Source organism: Lathamus discolor, chromosome 5, assembly GCF_037157495.1.
Source record: "Lathamus discolor isolate bLatDis1 chromosome 5, bLatDis1.hap1, whole genome shotgun sequence".
NCBI classification, from domain to species: Eukaryota; Metazoa; Chordata; class Aves; order Psittaciformes; family Psittacidae; genus Lathamus; species Lathamus discolor.
Window position 1 is genome coordinate 13,812,046 of NC_088888.1, and position 18,589 is coordinate 13,830,634.

The following is an 18,589-nucleotide window of genomic DNA, read 5'->3' on the forward strand; positions in this document are numbered from 1 at the left end:
GTGAATCTTTGAATTTTCTGATCTGCACTTGGTTTTGGGATGGCAGAGATTTGTGGAGAGCTGGGGTGTCAGTTTTGCAGAAGCCAGGACCAGTGCAGCTGGACCTCTTAACATCTCAAATAGAGATTCAGGTATCACTGTATCCATTTGGGATCAGTGAAGCATTAATACAGCAGAGTTCAGGACACCTCAGTTGAGGAGAACCCAAGGAAACTGCAATGGGGAAAGGAGTTCCCAGCACCTCTCTGATGATCTGGAATGCCTCTCTTGGGGTTTGTGTCACCTCAGTCTTCAAGAGCATCCTAGGTCACTTTGTCATACACAGGGACAACTTAAATGCCAGAACTTGAATTTTTTTTATGTCCAGGTGCCTTTCCAACAGCCCCAAGAGCTGAGGAACCCGACACTACCAATTCTTCCTCCTATGGAATGTCAGCACATTAGGAAAGGAGAGAGACCAGATGACAAGATCACCTAAAATGAACTTACAAATTGGAGAGCCTGTTTCAATCAGCTTTCCCATAGGTATGGGAGTTAGGAAAGCAGGATTCAACTGTTCAGTCTACGTGAACACAAAGAAGAATAAGTAGCAAATTACATATGACTAACAGTGGCAACCTTGGCCAAAACAGATGATGTCTCCTCAAGCTGAATTTAGGACTCTGGAGTATTTTGAACCAGAGGAGCCCCTATGTACTTTGTTTTCTTCATATTTTGTGACCCAAATCGCTCCGTGTGTACAAGTTGCTTCTTTCTTCTTTCATCACACAAGGTATTTTAGTAAACTCCAGTTTACTTAGACTCCTTAGATTAGATCCTTTCCTCACAGTAGGATAACACCAATGTGACTTCACTGGCTTAAGCAAGCATCTCTTGCTAAAGCATTCTCCATCTCCCCATGTTCACGCATGGAAAAGGATCTAAGGAAGCTCTTTGCTTAGTGAGGTCAGCTTATCCTAACGTTTACAGATCAGTTAGCAAGATTACCACTTACTGCATTCTATCATCAGCCAGTCCATAATGCTATCATGACACTGGATTAAAGCTGCATATATATAGAAACAACACATGCATCTAATCCTTTCGTCTACAGCTTCACCTTTCTTCTTTCTCAAGCTCATGACTAGTAAGAACATGCAACAGAAATTCAGCCTGCTTTAATTAGAGCCTTCACATTTTGCCCCATTATAAGTTTAATCATTCCACATACAAAATTAACATCATTTCACTGCCTCAGTTATACGTAATTCTTACCCCTACCTTCTGCAGGACTTTTGGATGTGCATGCTTTAGTATTCATATAAAAATCTGCATGTGAATTTGTAAAGCACATTAACACAAAACAAAGAAAAATTTAGACAACTCAAAGCCTGCTTAATAAACCTTTCCATAGAACATTAAAATACAAATCACAGAACTCACTGTTAGCAATTTCATCTGTTTCTTTATCCTTATTTTCATCTGAAACTTGCTGTATGCTTGAAAATTTCCTCTGTATAAGCTTCTCTCTAATTCTGCTGTAATTTATTGCTCTGCTCATTTACAGTTACCTTAGTGGGAGTAAATCACACAAAGCATACCTCAGCTTCTACCTGATGTATAAAAATGCTTATGTATGGAACCGCTTTCCATACTTACACAAAGTGTAAAACTGCTAACACAGGCAAGCACTGAGGGAAGTTGGGATAAAAGCTAGCACGTTAAGACAGTCATGCTGTGGCTACACCACTACACCCACTGCACAAAACAGCACCAGTCCACCAATCAAGCATTTGATGATGTCTCTAGCAGCACATGAGGTGCTGTAATACCATCTATAAATTAGACATGGGGGGGGGGGGGGAGGAAACCACTGCATTGTCCTTGCAACAATGTGAACTTAAGTCTGCCTCCCGTGAAGAGAAAAAATGCTGACACAGCATTTTAGCAATTCATTCCAAGACTAACTTGGGCCACACTGCAAAATCCACGTTTACGAGGAGCATAACAAGTAACAGTCTTAACTAAAGACTGCTAAACCACCTCACCACATGTGTCGGTATATGCGCACCGCTTGATTTACTTGTGTCATTACCGACAGAAACACGACGGAAGCTCTCCCTACAGCCGCCGCCACATGTCTACCTCTGGTTTACGGTGAGCTCCTGCAAAGCTCTAGGGAAGCCTCTGCCTGAGAGAGCCGCCGGCACCCAACCCTGCAGAGGGCCACAACAAGGCGAGAGATGGGGCAGCCTCCACACAACATCCAGGCTTCCCACTCAGCTCCAGGATGCCCATCTCCTTCGGACTAACGCTACCATCACAGAGGCCGAGACTAAATCCCCCCCTCCCCTCACACCCCGCCACCGGAAGTGGCTCCTCGCGGCCCCGCCCCTCGGCGGCGGGCGGGACCTGCGGAGCCGGCGCTTGCTTTGCTGGCGCTGTCGCGCGTCCCGCCTCAGCCTCTGCCGTGGTTCCGGCGCCGTGTCGGCGGGATGGCGGCGCTGAGCCTCACCGTCAACGCGAGCAGCCCTCCGCTCGGTGAGTGCATGGCGCGCCCCGCGCCTCCCGCTGTGCTGGGTGGTGGTATGGCGGGATGCTGTCCCTTCGTGAGGTTGCCGTCTTGCATCATGCGCGTGGGGACGGGTGAGGTGTGAGGTGGGGGGGGACCCTTGTTCGTCCTGCCCTCTGCGGCCCGGCTAGCCTGGGGCCGTGTGCCCGCTGCGGCTTCGGCAGCGGGGGAGACGGCTGATGGGCCTTAGGGTTTCGGGACGAGCCCGCCTTGCCGAGGTGTGGTGCAGGCCGGTGGCGTGACAGGCACGTCCCAGTCGGTCCCGCCGGTGCTTGAGGTGCTGAGGAGGCGCCGGCCGCGGGTCGTGCTCCGCAGCGCCCGCTCCGCAGCGCCCGCCTGGCCCCGATCCGCAGGCACCGGCAGGGCAGGTCCTGCCGCCCTCCGGCGGCTGCTCCGGCGGTTTGCTTTGCACTTAGGCTAAAGAAACTGAGTCATAGGTGGACCCCTCAGGTGAGTTAGCACGCTGAGGATGCGGTTTCAAGGCAGCCTGAATTCAGATTGCTTGCTTGTGAGCTCTGCCGAATTATGTGTCTTTGTCAGTTCTAACCTGCTGCTAAAATTTGGCTCGTCTGGGGAGCTAGTTCAGAGTTTCACTGCAAAATCCTGCTTTTTCACTTGCTTCTTGCCCTTCGGTGTTATTTTGCCTTTAAAAACCTGAGAACCTCCTCCATTGCACAGACTTTTATATGTCTTCCGTACCTCTTTTCCATTCTAACTACTCAGAATATATTTTCTTCACATTCTTCATCCCAGTTTCTTGATTTCCTTTGCATGCTGTTATTCCTAAATGCATTTCAGAGTTGAATACAACTTGTGTAACTATTGACTTAAGGTATAATATACAAGTTTTAAATAATGTTTCTCCTGATACTCATTTATGCCAATTTGTTTGAAAAGATATGATGCAATATGGGCTGATTAACATGGATTTAGGAGGGCTTTGGAGGATTCTTATCTCTTGATAACTGGTGAGTGGCACTAGAGATGTAATTCAAGAGATTACATAATTATTTTAGAGCTATTATAGAGGAAGCACCTCAGTAAACATTTGTATTGAGAAGACAAGCACACTCATTCATTCCTACTTTGTACTATTCATCTGCTGTGCACTGGACAAAGTGTAGTAGCTTTTAATGCTGTTGGTATTAATTACATAGCTTGGTATGCATAATGCTTTTTGTCTTCAAAGCATTTCCATTCGTGTTATTAAAATACTTGCACATCTTACAAACATATTGCGCAAGGGATGTCATCCTGACTTCTACAGGTAACTGATGGGGTGAGGAACCTTGACTTACTGTTGGTAAAAGCTTAAGGCTACAAGAAGGGTCTGCAGCTGAGCAGAAGTGAGAGCTGGGGAATTCCTAGCTCCAGTGCTTTGTATTTAGGCCAGCGTATTAATAGCTTACATCATCTGCCTTGGGTAGTCTGGGTGTTGTCCTAGGGAAGATAAAGTGCATGGCACATTATGAGCACTGTAAAAGGTTAGATGCCTTTCAAGACCTACAATATAGTCCTTTGGCTAGGTTAATTAAAGTAATACTTGACTGTGCAAAAACTTTCTGTCTTTGTGCATGCTTCTGAGCAAAGCAAAAGAACACAAGCTCCTTTACTTATGCTCAGTAGGCTGAATCTGGACCAGAGCCAATCCAGAAATACAGCCAAGTTAGTTCAGCGCTTTGTTTGAGCAAGTGTGTCATGCTATAGATCATCAAGATCAGAGCAGGTTTGCATCAAGGCACTTTGAATATTAGCAGACCTATCTAGTTGACAATGTAGCCTAAAAAGAGACCACCTTTTACTCTCCCTGCTGAACTAGTTACTCTGAAAACCCTGTATAAGCTTCCTGCACTTTTACGTGGATAGAGTTTCTTCATTTTGAATGGCTAATCTTTTCATAAACATTAAATCAGGTTGAAAATAGTCTTGTCCTTGTTCAGAAAGTACTGGCATATTCAGTAATTGATCTCCTTTGATGCATATGTCAGGGCTAGGATGGAGTACATTACTATGCTGTTCAATAATTTAAACCAGTTTGATTACGCTCCCCACCTATAGTGGGGGACAGCACTGATTTTTACAATACCCTTAGGAAGCAAAATGTACTGCTGCTAACACTTGCTGAGCTCACTGCAGGTTACTGAATGCTGGACATTATCAATTCAAAGCTGTAAGGATTGCCAAGAATAAGAAGCCTCTTGCATATGAGATTGAACATTAATTTCTTTCTTGGACAATCTTACTTGAAGGAGCCAGTTCGGTCAGCTGGTCCTGTTTAATAAGAAATGTAATTGTTTTGTTGCTATGATGAAAGATATCTTTTCTGGAAGAAAGTTCAGTATCTTTTTGTCTTATTTTAAAGGTGCTCTGCTGACAGTGGAGCATGTGAAGAATGATGTTGAAATTGCAGTGGAAGTAGGCAAAGAAACCATCCTCTGTGTGTCTGAGTAAGTGACTTTGCATCTCTCCTTCCAGCTTTGGGTCAGCAGTTTTAGAAATCACATGGTGTAACATTGACTGTAACCTTTACAGGTAGGAGGAAGAGAAGAATGTGGTTCTGTTCTTCACTGCATCACTGTCTCTTTGTAGCACAGGCAAAGCATTTACAATATATTCCAAACTTAGTCTTTATGGAAAAAGCTTTGGTATTTTTATTTGCATGCACTTACATCTAATCCTTTATGCTGTACCAGTCACTTTATTGTTTAGTTATTTGGCTTTTTGAGGTGCCATGGATTATCAAAAGCAAAGCCATTTTATGTTAGGCAAGACTGGTATATACAAGATTCCTTGGACCTTGTACATATGTGCTGCAATGAATGTCAAAAGTTTATATGGCACTATTTTGGACTTACTACTGCATTTAAGTGAAGGCATGGTGTTATCTCAGAAAAATGCTAATTCACTATGCCATGCCATCCATTGCATCCTGGAGAAAGAATTTCGGAAAATGTTTTGGAAATCCATTGTCTCCTTCTAAAAATACTCTGCCATTGGAATAAATACTTTCAGGTTGGGCACAAAGGCTGGATTTAGGATCTGAGTAGGATCATATATAGATCAGAAATGCAGGACTAATGCTGTTGATTTTGAAAAGCTGCATTGTCATCTTACCTTCCATGAGGTAAAATACCTGGATAGCAAGAGGAGATGTATCTTAAGTAACACTCACCTATCAGTAGAAATCTCTGATATCCAGTATCTCCAGTAAAGTACATATTTTGACCTATAAACATTGCATTCCTAACTTAAAGTTTGTTGAAGCTATGATGAGTTTGCAATTAGTGATCATAAGTGTAAGCTTTTAATCATGATTGTCAACAGTCAGTTCTTTCAAAAAACAAACTTGCATTTTATGACCTACTTCAGTAGATGCATCATAAATTGGTGTTCCTGAATGTCTGTAGAATGGTTACAAGTACTTTTATGTTGTGTTGCAGAGCTCTTGACCTGATCCTCATGAACTAACACTGATCTTTTTTCATTGTCTCCTAACCTTAGGGGAAAGAGCTTGTCACTGTGTCCATATTTGTGCAAAAAAGCAAAGTAGAACGTGATTCACAGTCTTCAGTCATAATGATTGTTTTACTGGTGCAGATATTGCTTTCTTAAACAAAGTATCTGGACATTAGACTTGAACTCAGATATGAGCTTGTTTAAAATGTTAGACTTGAACTCAAATATGAGTTAATTCTTACTGCAATAGCTGATTTTATGTCTAGTGCTGTCATTGAATTTGTGATTTTTTTTTTTTTGGATTAAAGCAAGAGAAATGTGGCAGATTATATTGGGACTCAGCTACTACAGCATTAATAATTTCAGGGTGTGCTATGCATATGTGGGACACAACTTACATAATGAGAATTAATCAGATATTTTTTAGTTGCATGAGATTTTACCCTGAAACAGTCTTAGTTTTGGTTTCATTTTCCTTTCACATTTTAGGCAGTGTGTGTATAAATATACCAGAAGATAATACATGCACATGTACACTCTTGTGACATATGGGGATGACCTTGGAATAATACAGATTCATGAACTTGGCTTTGAAATGTTATGTTATTAAATAATTTCATATTGTCGTGTCTTTTCCCCACTGTATTGCAGAAATAGGCATTTTAGCTGTAATGGAAATTGTCAGAAATACAAAGAAAAAGCTCCTCCTCTGCACTTTGGTAACGTGTGGTTAATATCTGGAATCATGGTTCCATCAGATGGAATTTTTTGTGTTAGTGTCCTCTTATCCCTGGCGTTGAATTATGTTGAAGAAGTTATTCCAAACCTTAATATTGTATTAATTCTCTCTTGCTCGGTTGCACAATCATTAAAAAAATTGATTCTCTATTTTAAAGTCTGTTTAAAGTGTATCTGTAACTTGAGAAGCATCAGCTGAACTCTTATCTCAGCTAATGCTTTTGGTAAATGGATTTCATGGCATCAATTCTGCTGAAGTTGTCTTATTTTGGCATGACTTGAAATTCATTTGGGATGTTTTAGACTTTGATTTTACTTTTTTTTTTTTTCCCCAGGAAAACATTAGTTCTAATGGCTTGTTCAAGAGAGAACATTTCATTTGCTATTCTTCTAGGTTATGTTTTGAAGTGCAGTTAAAATCTGGTGACAAACTTTTCACTAACTAGCTAAAACTTGGCTGTCAGCTAGTTCTCTGGAAAGTTGAGCACTAATCTGAGATTATGAGTTTTATTTTAAAGATTATTTTTGAAGCTTTTGCTTTGGTGAATCTTACTGAAAATGTTCCCATTTGTTTTAGATTAATTTGAAGCTAGATTTCTATCAGTATGCAGTCTTTCTAATGCTGTGTGTGAGGTAGAAAAGGGAGATTAAAACACAGAAAACAGTATGCTCTTTGGAGGTCCTTCTGCTTCCACATCTGTTGAGAAGGAAAACCAAATTCAAATTAGTCTTTTATCTAGAGAAGGCTGAGTAAAAACCAGAAATACAGACAGCCAAGTTTCTTCAACAGGGGGTAGTCTCTGTGAAGTGTAAATTGAGTGAAGTGAGTAACAAATGAATAGGTTTTTTTATTCCTGATAATAGCCCTTAAACCCTGGGTGGAAACCTCTTGATTCATCTGTAGATTCTCTAGGAACTCTTCAAAGTCATCCTTCTTGTATGAAAAAACAAATATTGATCTAGCTCCATATGTTCTGAAAAATATGTAGCTCAGGTTGTACTTACACATTCTGTCAGATGTGGAGAGAGTGTTTTATTCTTTGAAAGAGTAATCAGTTTTATTCCTTTAATTTCTGTTTATCTAAAAAATTGCTTTATGTTTAGAAAGTTATTGTTCCATCTGGTGGTAAAAAAGCAAGGACTGGTACATTCTTTGCTAGATACCTTTTTTTTTTTCCTCTGGTGACCTGGTACCTGTTGGTTCACCCAGAAACTATTTTGCTTTGCTTTACACATGTTTCAACTATGTGCAATTAAACTTGAACCAGAGGTAGTAATTTAACATACCTTTATCTTGCCTCTTTCTTTTTTTAGGCAGGTTTCATTTACTGATGTGAATTCAATAGCTCGTTACCTGGCTAGAGTTGCTGGTTCTGCTGGGTTGTATGGCTCAAATCTGTTGGAACACACTGAGGTGAGAAGGAATCATGCCTCTTTTTTTTTTTTTTTTTTTTTTTTTCCTTTTCCTTTTTCTCCTCTCCTTTGGTCTGTGAGCAAAGTTTTTGGTTTCTTTGTTTTGTTTTTGTTTTGGAACTTGTGTGTACTGTTCTGCATTCTGTTGTTAGACTGAGGTTCCAACTATGTGTGACACTGAGGGTTTTGTTTTCTTAAGCTTGCTGCTTCTTGTAAAGAAGAATTGTAAATCTGAGCTTTGAAAGGGTTGCCCTTGTCCTGCCCCTACAACCACAACTCTGAACCTGACAGTTTAATAACAAAATAATTCAGGTTGGAATGGGAACATTTACAATGTTCCGTCTTCTCTTTCCTCAGCTCTCATCATCATCATCATCTTCATCAGTTGCTACCTTGTAACACTTCAGTGTAACACCAAGGAACAATATATGATATTGAAATGCTGAATTAGTTTTTGCTGTGGACAAAACCCAGTCCCCAGTTTCATTCAGTGAAATGTGTCAGGACATTGCCACATAGACGGAGTGTTCCCTTGTGTAAAGTCCTGTATTCCATAGTGGTTCCCTCCTGGTGCCATGAGAGCGCCACAATTTTTGTGCTAGAGAGAGATCTTTTCTATATTCCTTGCTAACACAGATTACAAGAAATTATTAGGAACTGTGGGTATTATATGAAATGAGAGGGAATTCCTCTGGAGTCCAGCTCAGAATAATCGTGCTAAATTTTGAGTTGGTTGCTGAAGCTAGCGCATAAATCAAAATTTATTTGCTGTGAAATGTGGGGAGGGACTGACGGAGTTGATTCTGCTCTTTTCCACAACTACTAGAAGCTAGTAGGAATCACTCTTCAACCCTTATAGCTGGTTTCAAATGTTGTCTTAGTATGTTGCTCGTAAGGCATTTAAAAAGTTGTAGGCTATCTTGAGGCTATTTAAACTCTCTGACCAAAGCCCTTGTTTTTAAGTTACGCTGAGACCTCTGCAAACAATCTTTCAAGATTGATATTTCTAATAAAATACTACTTTTCACTTCTGCATCTTTCAGAAATAATGTTGTGCTTTGAGAAGTACAGTGACAACTGCACTTGTAGTACAAATGTTGTGGAGCGTAACTGCAAATGACTGAACTGAATTCTGTGGTGGTGTAATTACATCTGCGCTTGCCACGTCAGCTCAAATATTGGAAGGATTCCCGATGCAGTTTACAGAACACTTGCACATGGAATAAGGACAGAGGACTGGAAGAGAAACTTGGCCTCTTACAGGATTGAGGGATTCAGTTTATAGACAGGGCTACATTATTAACCAAGGGCCTGATTAGTGTGGGGTTTTTTTATGTGCCAGAATGTTTTGGTTTTTTTTTTTTTTTCTTTTTTATGGGAGAGGACAGTTTTGTGGGAGAGGGGGGAGGGAAATGGGGGAAGGATTTGATTTCTTCAAATCTTAAAGGAGATGAGGCAGGGAAGATAGGGACTGAGTGGAAAATGGCATACTTACCCTGTAGTAGTACCAGGAAGTTCAAATAGGTCACAAACGCAGTAACAAAATATTTGAAGGATAATGATGACTATTATATACTCTGTGTGATAATCAGCAGTTCTAACATAGTTATTTTTACCAATGGGAATAGCTTTAGTAAAGTTAATATTTTCTGCAGTTTGAATACAACCTCAAGGAAGAAAATTAATCAGTTAATATAGTACTGGATGAATGTTTCAGTATACATTGTTTTAAATGTTCTTTAAGTATATATTGTGATTATTGTCCAATATACTTAATGCTTATATTCCAGTTAATATTTTCTGTTCAGCTGATAAATGAATTGTTTATTACTTCATTTCTTTAACAAGCTTTCTTATCCCATTAGTAACTTTGACTATCTTTTGTCCCTTAAAACTAGATTGACCATTGGCTGGAGTTCAGTGCTACGAAGTTAGCTGCTGCCAAACAGTTTCTTTCAGCAGTCCAAGAGCTCAACCACTCTCTGTCTCTAAGAACGTACTTGGTCGGAAACTCTCTGAGTCTCGCAGACTTGTGTGTGTGGGCTGTACTAAAAGGTATCAGTAAGATTGTCTTTTTATTACCTGGTGCCTAAATGTGAAAATTTGCTATGGCCCAAAATTTTGGGTTAAATATTTAAATTATTTTGTAATACAGACTAAAATTACATGCACAGACTTTTCAATGACTATTATTAGTAGAGGAAGTTTCTTTGGTGCTTAGTTCAAGTTACTGAAAGAAGTATATATTGAAAGAGGTATATATTACTCTGCAAAATACCCTATTATTTTAGAAATAATAAATTTTTCTTGGTCTTAAATTGCTCTCAGTAATCATTGCATATTCATGATTTAATAGCTTGGCAAACTTTTTTTTCTAACAGGTAATAACGTATGGCAAGAGCAACTACAGCAAAACAAAGCTCCTGTCCATGCAAAACGATGGTATGGCTTTCTTGAGGCACAGCATGCTTTTCAGGCAGTAGGAGCCAAGTGGGCTTCTGATACACCAAAGGTTAAAATGGTAAGATGTGCTCTCTCTGAAGGGAGTAGCTTTATTTGTGTGAATACACTATTAGACAAATTGTTTTATTAAGTTGGAGAATTAAAAGTTAAAAGGAATCAGTTGTAGAGTAAATTACATTATTGTAAACTTTTGTTTAAAGATAAATCTGTCCCTTTCATATTTAGAGAGGGATGAGTGGTGTAGTCCAGTGCTTACATGGAATAATGTTAAAATGGCACCTCTTAATCAGCAGTGCTCTTTAGTTATATTGTTTGCTTTTTCTCAAGAGGATTTTGAGATCCTGATAGACCTGCAAAGATTGCAGTCTTTGGTTGATCGAACTTGTTTGCATTCAGGTTAAGAGCACCAAGATAAAAACCTTGGCTAGCAACTGTTTTCTTCTGTGGAATAAATTAAAGAACTTGGTGGGACTTCTCAGTACTGCATCAAATTTGAAAACAGTAACTTAAAACTCCAGAATTAATCTTGTTTTGATGGACTAAGAGTAATGTGAAAGTCATGAAGAGATGAATTTGGGGTTTGATATAGCAGCCTTTGTTTGTCTGGTTTGAAAAGATATGTTGGTGCAGAAGCTGTTATCTAGAGCTTTATATCTGATTATACAGCTAATGTGATCTGTAATTATGTTTCTTTAATTTTTAAGGCAACGGAAAAGAAAGCCGATGTTGGAAAGTTTGTTGAACTTCCTGGTGCGGAGATGGGAAAGGTCATTGTAAGGTTTCCTCCTGAAGCAAGTGGGTAAGAAACAAATACTTAGAGAAGGTTCTTTTTATGTTTTTCTTTCAGAAAACCGCCCAAAAAATGTGCTTTGATGAGGATGTTAATTAGCTTATCAGACAAGACTTTTAAGCCAAAAGAGTATTTAAATCTTTATATGTACTTTAGGGATTGGGTGGAAGGACTCATAGTGCTTCTCAAGGAAGCTTAGATTTGAGAAGGAAACGATGCAGGGATGGGATAGCCTTGCTTCGGGAAGCTTCATACCAGATGTGTAATTGAGGCCTTTGGCTCAGTGGTCCAGACTGTACTTGGTCCTAAAACACAGACTCCTTAAAGACTGTAGAGTGGAGATCTGAGAACCAATTTAATAAATGTAATTTTCAGGCAGCTTTTCATTTTATGTTTCTTTTTAGAATTGCTTGATGAGCTGTAAGATTTCCATTTGCATTTCTTTATTAAATTGGCTGTTCAGCATTGTCACTACTGTAATAATGTCTTTTACTCTATTAGTCCAGTATAAACTATTGCTCAAAAATAAGTTATATATTATGTGCATGTATGTGTATAACACATATTGTTCACATGTTACATTAGTTTAGTGTCTTAATTCTGGTATTTTATTTAAAACGCTGTTGTTAAAGGACACATATTTGAAACTTTTTTTGGAAGTGATTGTCATTTGTGGGTTTGTGTTTTTTATATTTAGTTTAAATTGACAGTAGCTTTTAGCTTATGTTAAATATACATAGTAACCACCATTTCAGAAAATTCCACTCTTCTGAATATGGTGGCTTCAGATTGTTTGGTAGCTACTACTGAGGATCATGAACAGTTGGTTTAAGTTAGCCTGTAAAACTGGAGATAATTGTAGTCCTGTCTTTATATTTGTAGTGACACCCTAATATACAGATTTAAGTATTTTTAACAGCTACTAAATTTATGGTAGAAAAACACAATCTACTTTCATAAATGCATAGTATTCATACAAATATCCTGGGTTGTTTTTTTGTTAGACTTGAATATTGCTTTCCATTCATTCCCCTTCCCTCCCTAAAGAGAAATCTACTTAAAGAAGTGCTGGTGTACATATTTATTTTCTTATTTCCTTTTTAGGTATCTGCATATTGGTCATGCCAAAGCTGCTCTGCTGAATCAGCACTACCAAGTTAACTTTAAAGGCAAGCTTATTATGAGATTTGATGACACAAATCCAGAAAAAGAGAAAGAAGACTTTGAAAAGGTATGGTAAAAGAGCAAGGAAATCCATTCACTGTATAGCTAATTCAGAGGTAAATGACAAACAGGTCTGCTTCCACACTTTTTTTGTACTAGACTTACAGTATCAATATTGCACTTAAGTCTAATGCTTGGAAGAAATTTCCATCATCTTCACCTTAAAAAGCTTAAAGCTCTTTTACTGGTAGCTTATTTCTTCTCTTTCTCAATATTTATTTTACAGTATGTAGATACACAACTCTTGCAGTACACTGTTGTTTTCATTCTATAAATACTACTTGGTCTGTAACAAGTAATTTGTTTAAGCTTTCATCTAATTTTCTTGTCCTACCTCTTTCTTAAAGTTATTTAAGTCTAATCTCATAATTTTAAAGTCTGATCTCGTATAATTACAGCCTGTGAATGAATGAAAAATGCCTGCCTCTGTTTTCTTTTATGCATGTCATGTTATTCTTGTGGCTTATCCTTCCTGGACGGTAGAGCATTAAAAACACTGCATCTGGCATGAAGAGGATAGAAGTTTAAGAAAACTAACTTTCCTGAATATTACAGTATACAATTTCACACTTTGCAGGTTATTCTTGAAGATGTTGCGATGCTGCACATCAAACCGGATCAATTTACATATACCTCAGATCATTTTGAAACAATAATGAAATATGCTGAGAAGCTTATTCAAGAAGGGAAGGCATATGTGGATGATACTCCTGCAGAGCAAATGAAAGCAGAACGTGAGCAAAGAGTGGAATCTAAACACAGAAATAACTGTACGATATTTTAAGCTTCTGTCTTCTTATCTTTCTAATTTGGCATCAAAACTTGATTCAGGTTAGATATAAGGAAGAAGTTCTTTACTGTGAGGGTGGTGAGGCACTGGAACAGGTTGCCCAAAGAAGTGGTGAATGCTCCATCCCTGGCAGTGTTCAAGTCCAGGCTGGACAGAGCCTTGGGTGACATGATCTGGGGTGGGGAGTCCGTGTCCATGGCAGGGGGGGTTGGAACTAGATGATCTTAAAGTCCTTTCCAACCCTAACTATTCTATGGTTCGGTGATTTTTTTTTTTTTTATTAACAAAAATGGTTGAGATGACTAACTGCATATCTCTAAGGTCGTTATAGGAGCTTGGAAGTGTTTAGTGCTTTGTTCTGTAAGGCTGGAATAAGTGTATTTAGACAGTTGCAGTACACTTGTGTATATGCGAATTCATCACCACTTTTAAAACAATTCTAAGTGTAAAATGTATGAAAATGAATTCCAGTGTCTAAAGAGGGGGTGACATTGCTTTTTGTTACTGCAGTAATGAAACGTGGTTCCATATCAGCTTCATAATGCCTTAGAAAGTAATTTATTTTTGTTGTTCTTAGGTGTTAATAAGAACCTACAAATGTGGGAAGAAATGAAAAAGGGAACAGAATATGGACAAACTTGTTGTCTACGAGCAAAAATAGATATGAGTAGTAACAATGGATGTATGAGAGATCCGACTCTTTATCGTTGTAAAAACCAGCCTCACCCACGTACTGGAAGTACCTACAAGTATGTCTGCTCTCTCCTTGTGTGGGCTGTAATTTTTGGTCTTTCCCTTTCTTCTAACAGTTGTAACTTGTTAGAATTTTTTAGTCAGAATATGTAATGAGTCCCTTGACTTCCTGAAGCTTCTGCAAAGGACTTAAAACCTGTGAGCTGAGCTGGCCATCTTGGTCAGCAGTGAATATTATTTCAGTTTTGGTTCATAAATACATCGTATGTTGGTGAAGAGCTCTGAGTCAAAGCAGGAGATGAGACTTAACGGGTTTTGGACAACAAAGGTGTTTCCTTTAGCTCTTGGAGCTTAAACAGAACCATGGGAATTTTACACTGCTACAATCTTGTGTTGCTACAATATATTCTTGATCTACTTACCTGAATGGATGCTTCAATTTTTACAGCAACTGCTGTATTTGTGCAGAATGAAGTATTACTACATTGTGCACTGAAGTAACCCAGTTGTTCAAGACTATGGTTCAGTGCTTATTTGAAACCTCTGTTTCCAGCTGACAACTCCCTTTTTGGAAACATTAATGTGTGTATAATGGTAAAGCTCTGTCTGTGGATAGAGGTTTTGCTTTAAACATGAAAGCTTTGCACATTATTCAGTGAACTGATAATTCTTCTTGATATTTAAGGAAAAAAAAAAGCAAACACCTTAAGTCAGGAATTTGTATGTTTGAAAGGAACAATAGCAGTGTAGGACGTTTTTTAGTCTTAAATATTAAGTCTATGATCAATTGAAGGCTTGCTTTGTTTTAAAAATGTATTGCCCTCTGGCTCTTTTTGTGGTTAGTTTGTTGTGTTTATGCTGGTTTAGTCTTGATGTAGAAGTTTTCAGGATCACAGATTATAAATATTTCTAACATATAAATAAGAATTAAGTTTAGTTTAAATGTTTACATGTGAGACAAGTGTTTTGTTCTTGTACCCTGCTAATTAAAGTCTTGTCTTCTCAGGGTTTATCCCACATATGACTTTGCCTGCCCCATTGTTGACAGTATTGAAGGGGTCACACATGCACTGAGAACAACTGAATACCATGACAGAGATGAACAATTCTACTGGATCATTGAGGCACTGGGCATAAGGAAGCCATATATATGGGAATACAGCCGGCTAAACCTCAACAACACTGTGCTCTCTAAGAGAAAGCTTACATGGTTTGTCAACGAAGGGCTTGTGGATGGATGGTAAGTTACATGGTTGTAGTTCAGCTTTGTTCTTCAAGGTGTTTGTGGCTGATGCACATTCTCAGTTTTGAACAGTACTTAGGCATCAAAGCAGCAAGAATTGAGTATGTGAACAATATTTAAGAAAATAGAATAATTACAGTGGCTTCTGCTTGTACACTATGGCTGTTTACTACTCTGCAGTAACTGTGTACATAAATATTTGTATCCTGTAGTAAGCATGAGGTATCTTATTTTTGGACTCTAGCTCTTGCCATGGGTGCCATTTACACATTTTCCACTCTGAGTCATCAGATGCATTCCTGAGCAATGCCAGAAGGGGGCCTGAATTGAACAACTTCTGGTCCTATCCATCTAGTCAAATCTGTTCTGCTGCTTCCCTCCTGACTGCCCTCCCCAACTTCTTTCTGTTCTTTTCATGGTAACTGCATTTCCGCAGATAGTGCTCAGTAGCTTAGCAGCCTAAGCATTTTCCTAGAAAGGGTGAGCCTTGTGTTTACACTTCTACAAGTAGTTTGAAGTCTAAAGAAGCTCCTTTGTTCATTCCTGCTGTGGGGGCCCACCATCTGAAGTCCTCCTTTCATGGTTGAGGAGTCTGAAGAAATCCATGAATGACGCTAAGTCATACAGCTGCTTGTAGTGTTTTTCCTGAGCTGGTTCTAGGTGATTCTGTGCTCAGGCTGTGGGAACATCATTTTATACAATTTCCTAGACCGCTTGCTTATTTTACTTAGATGTAGAAAGTGTGCTTTTTCTGTTGGTTTTATTTTTCAACTGTGTTGGAAGTATTTGTGGTGTAGCTGGTCTTAGGATGACCTCTCCTTCCCTAAGCCTCTCTGTTAGGTCCTCACCAAGGTTTGACTTGTGTTCTCACCAGCACATATTTTATATTTCAGATAGGGCCTTTTTATTTGTTGCATGAGAAAATAAAATTTGTATAATTCTGTCAGTTGTGTCATTGAGAGATAACCTTGTCATGTCACTCATCTCTTTCTGGTTTCTCTTGAGCAAGAAAGAAGCCTTTTGTTTCAGGCTCCTTTATTCAGGTGCCATTGGAAGGGAGGTACTGTGATAAAACGTAATTTTTGCCTTACCAGTTTTTGAGAAACTTAAGAAAAGAGCCACTTCACTGAGGGTTGGCTTCCCTCCCTGAGGTGAAGTAGAAGAGAACCTGCACTGTACATTTTGTATGGATAAGAGCTCAGTCTTTTCAGTTAGGTCTTCTCATTTAGGTCTTAATTAACACAAGCAAAATACACTGAAGTTGTGCCTTCTACTTGTGGCATTAGTGAAGTTTTTGATCAGTGTAAATAGGTAAAACTCAACACGTGACACTAATGAAATGTCTTTACTAGGGATGACCCAAGATTTCCCACTGTGCGTGGTGTCCTAAGAAGAGGCATGACAGTTGAAGGGCTAAAACAATTTATTGCTGCTCAGGTGGGTATTTACTTTGATTTTTCAAATCTCACTTGGTAAGGACAAGTTTTTGTGAAGCTTTAGTTAAAGTATTTGTCACTGGGAGGTTTCTTCTTTTAAGGGTGCTTTCATGTGTACTACTTCAACAGTATTAACACCTTTGAGGAGGTCCTGGTGAAATGGGGTAGCAGGTTTCTTACTTATCAAAGTGTTTGTTTTGCAAGCTAAAGTTGTCCTTCTAAACCCTTGATGAAGGCAAACTGTAGAGGGTTTGTAGTCTTTAAAGAGCTTTGTGTTAAGTAAGTCTAAGAGCTCTAATATTTATATTAATGTGTTTTGTTCTGGCTTTTCCCCAGGGCTCCTCTAGATCTGTTGTGAATATGGAGTGGGATAAAATTTGGTCCTTTAACAAAAAGGTATGTGCTTACTTGAATTTCATGCTACTCCTGATACCCTCTTTCTGGGATATGTAGAGGATCCAACGTTCATTAAAGTGCTTATTACAACAAATAGCAGTTGCAATATGTTGCATCATTTGGCACACTTTCAGGAAAATGGAATGTCCCCCCCCCCTTTGTAACCTGAACTAGCACTAATCCTATTGATTCTCCTATGCCAATACTGACTTGCCTTATTTAGTAGTATGGGGAAAGATAATGATATTTGCTGTAAATCTGATCTGAAAACTGCATTTCATTTTTCTGCTTTCAAGCTGCGAGCTATCTGTAAGAAGGTATTACTTAACGCTTTTTACCTTAGCATATAGCTTACAGTGCTGTAAGCATACATAGCATAAGCTATCATTTTGCAGCTTCCATAGCACAGTCACATTTGCTTATATAACAGGAGCTCTACAAACTCACTGAAAATGCATTATTCCTAGTTTCAAAAGGCTGCCCATTTCTGGTTTGGCTTATTTGTTAACTTCAACACAAATATCCCTCAATTGGATTCACGTTGGCCGCTTTTCCTTTCTTTGGCAAAAGGACGATGAGCTGCGGAGATAAAGCCAGCACTGCTGATGTTTCTGACTGAATGTCAAATAAGGAATATTGCATCTTGACATGGTTAGTTGCTTTTTGGCAGCGGATGCTTGGACACTATAATAAGGCGAAGTGTTACAATGCTGATGGCATATTTTGTGCGATTGTGGAAACACCTGTTATTTTGCATTGGGATTCCTGCTTGGTTTCGCTTAGATACTACCCAGATCTGTTCATTTAAGTAGTTTTTGCTTGTCTAGCATGTGTCTTTGTATTTATTCATGTCTTTTGCATTTGGTCTACTACATACACAAAGGTTTATTAATTGGTTCTTTCTGTTGCTGCATAAATATATTTATGACTAAGAACTGTATTTTTTTGGGAAATGCACAATGGATTGTCAGGGCTCATTTTTTGAATTGGCTTTTAAATTGAGCTTCTTAGATGCAGTTCCTTGGACAGCAATAAATTTATTAGCCAGCTTGATTTACATGTATCTCTGTGCATGGCTTGCAATCTGTAATACGTGCAAAAACAGTTAGTTGCACACAGGTAGTTCTGAGCTCCAGGACTTCTGAGCTCTTACTTTATATGTTACCCTGTAATTATGCTACTAATTTTTTTAACACCTGTCATCTGAGGGAGGATTTGAGTTTTAATGTGTAAAGTAGAACCTGGTAATGACACTGTAAAATTCAGTTATTTGATTATCAAAATTACTATATTAAATCACATAATACACCTCAATTTTGAGATACATGCACAAATCTTTTTTAAAGCATGCATCTAACATTTGGAAGTCTGTTTTCAATGACTATGAACTTGCAAA

At 38.8% G+C, this 18,589-nt stretch overlaps 1 protein-coding gene across 4 annotated transcripts in view; it reads left to right on the forward strand.

The window, feature by feature from the left end:
- Positions 1 to 2,416: 2,416 nt before the first annotated feature.
- Positions 2,417 to 18,589, forward strand: part of EPRS1 (glutamyl-prolyl-tRNA synthetase 1) — a 37,709-nt gene continuing 21,536 nt past the window's right edge. For 3 of the 4 annotated variants that reach the window (XM_065679853.1, XM_065679855.1, XM_065679854.1), the window contains exons 1-12: positions 2,417 to 2,520; positions 4,914 to 4,998; positions 8,060 to 8,159; positions 10,057 to 10,213; positions 10,540 to 10,679; positions 11,326 to 11,420; positions 12,516 to 12,642; positions 13,213 to 13,405; positions 14,003 to 14,174; positions 15,125 to 15,358; positions 16,714 to 16,798; positions 17,134 to 17,193. In XM_065679853.1, coding sequence (XP_065535925.1) covers positions 2,475 to 2,520; positions 4,914 to 4,998; positions 8,060 to 8,159; positions 10,057 to 10,213; positions 10,540 to 10,679; positions 11,326 to 11,420; positions 12,516 to 12,642; positions 13,213 to 13,405; positions 14,003 to 14,174; positions 15,125 to 15,358; positions 16,714 to 16,798; positions 17,134 to 17,193 — 1,494 coding nt within the window. In that variant the 5' untranslated portion in view covers positions 2,417 to 2,474. The remainder of the gene's footprint in view (positions 2,521 to 4,913; positions 4,999 to 8,059; positions 8,160 to 10,056; positions 10,214 to 10,539; positions 10,680 to 11,325; positions 11,421 to 12,515; positions 12,643 to 13,212; positions 13,406 to 14,002; positions 14,175 to 15,124; positions 15,359 to 16,713; positions 16,799 to 17,133; positions 17,194 to 18,589) is intronic. The other variant, XM_065679856.1, reaches the window with a different exon arrangement.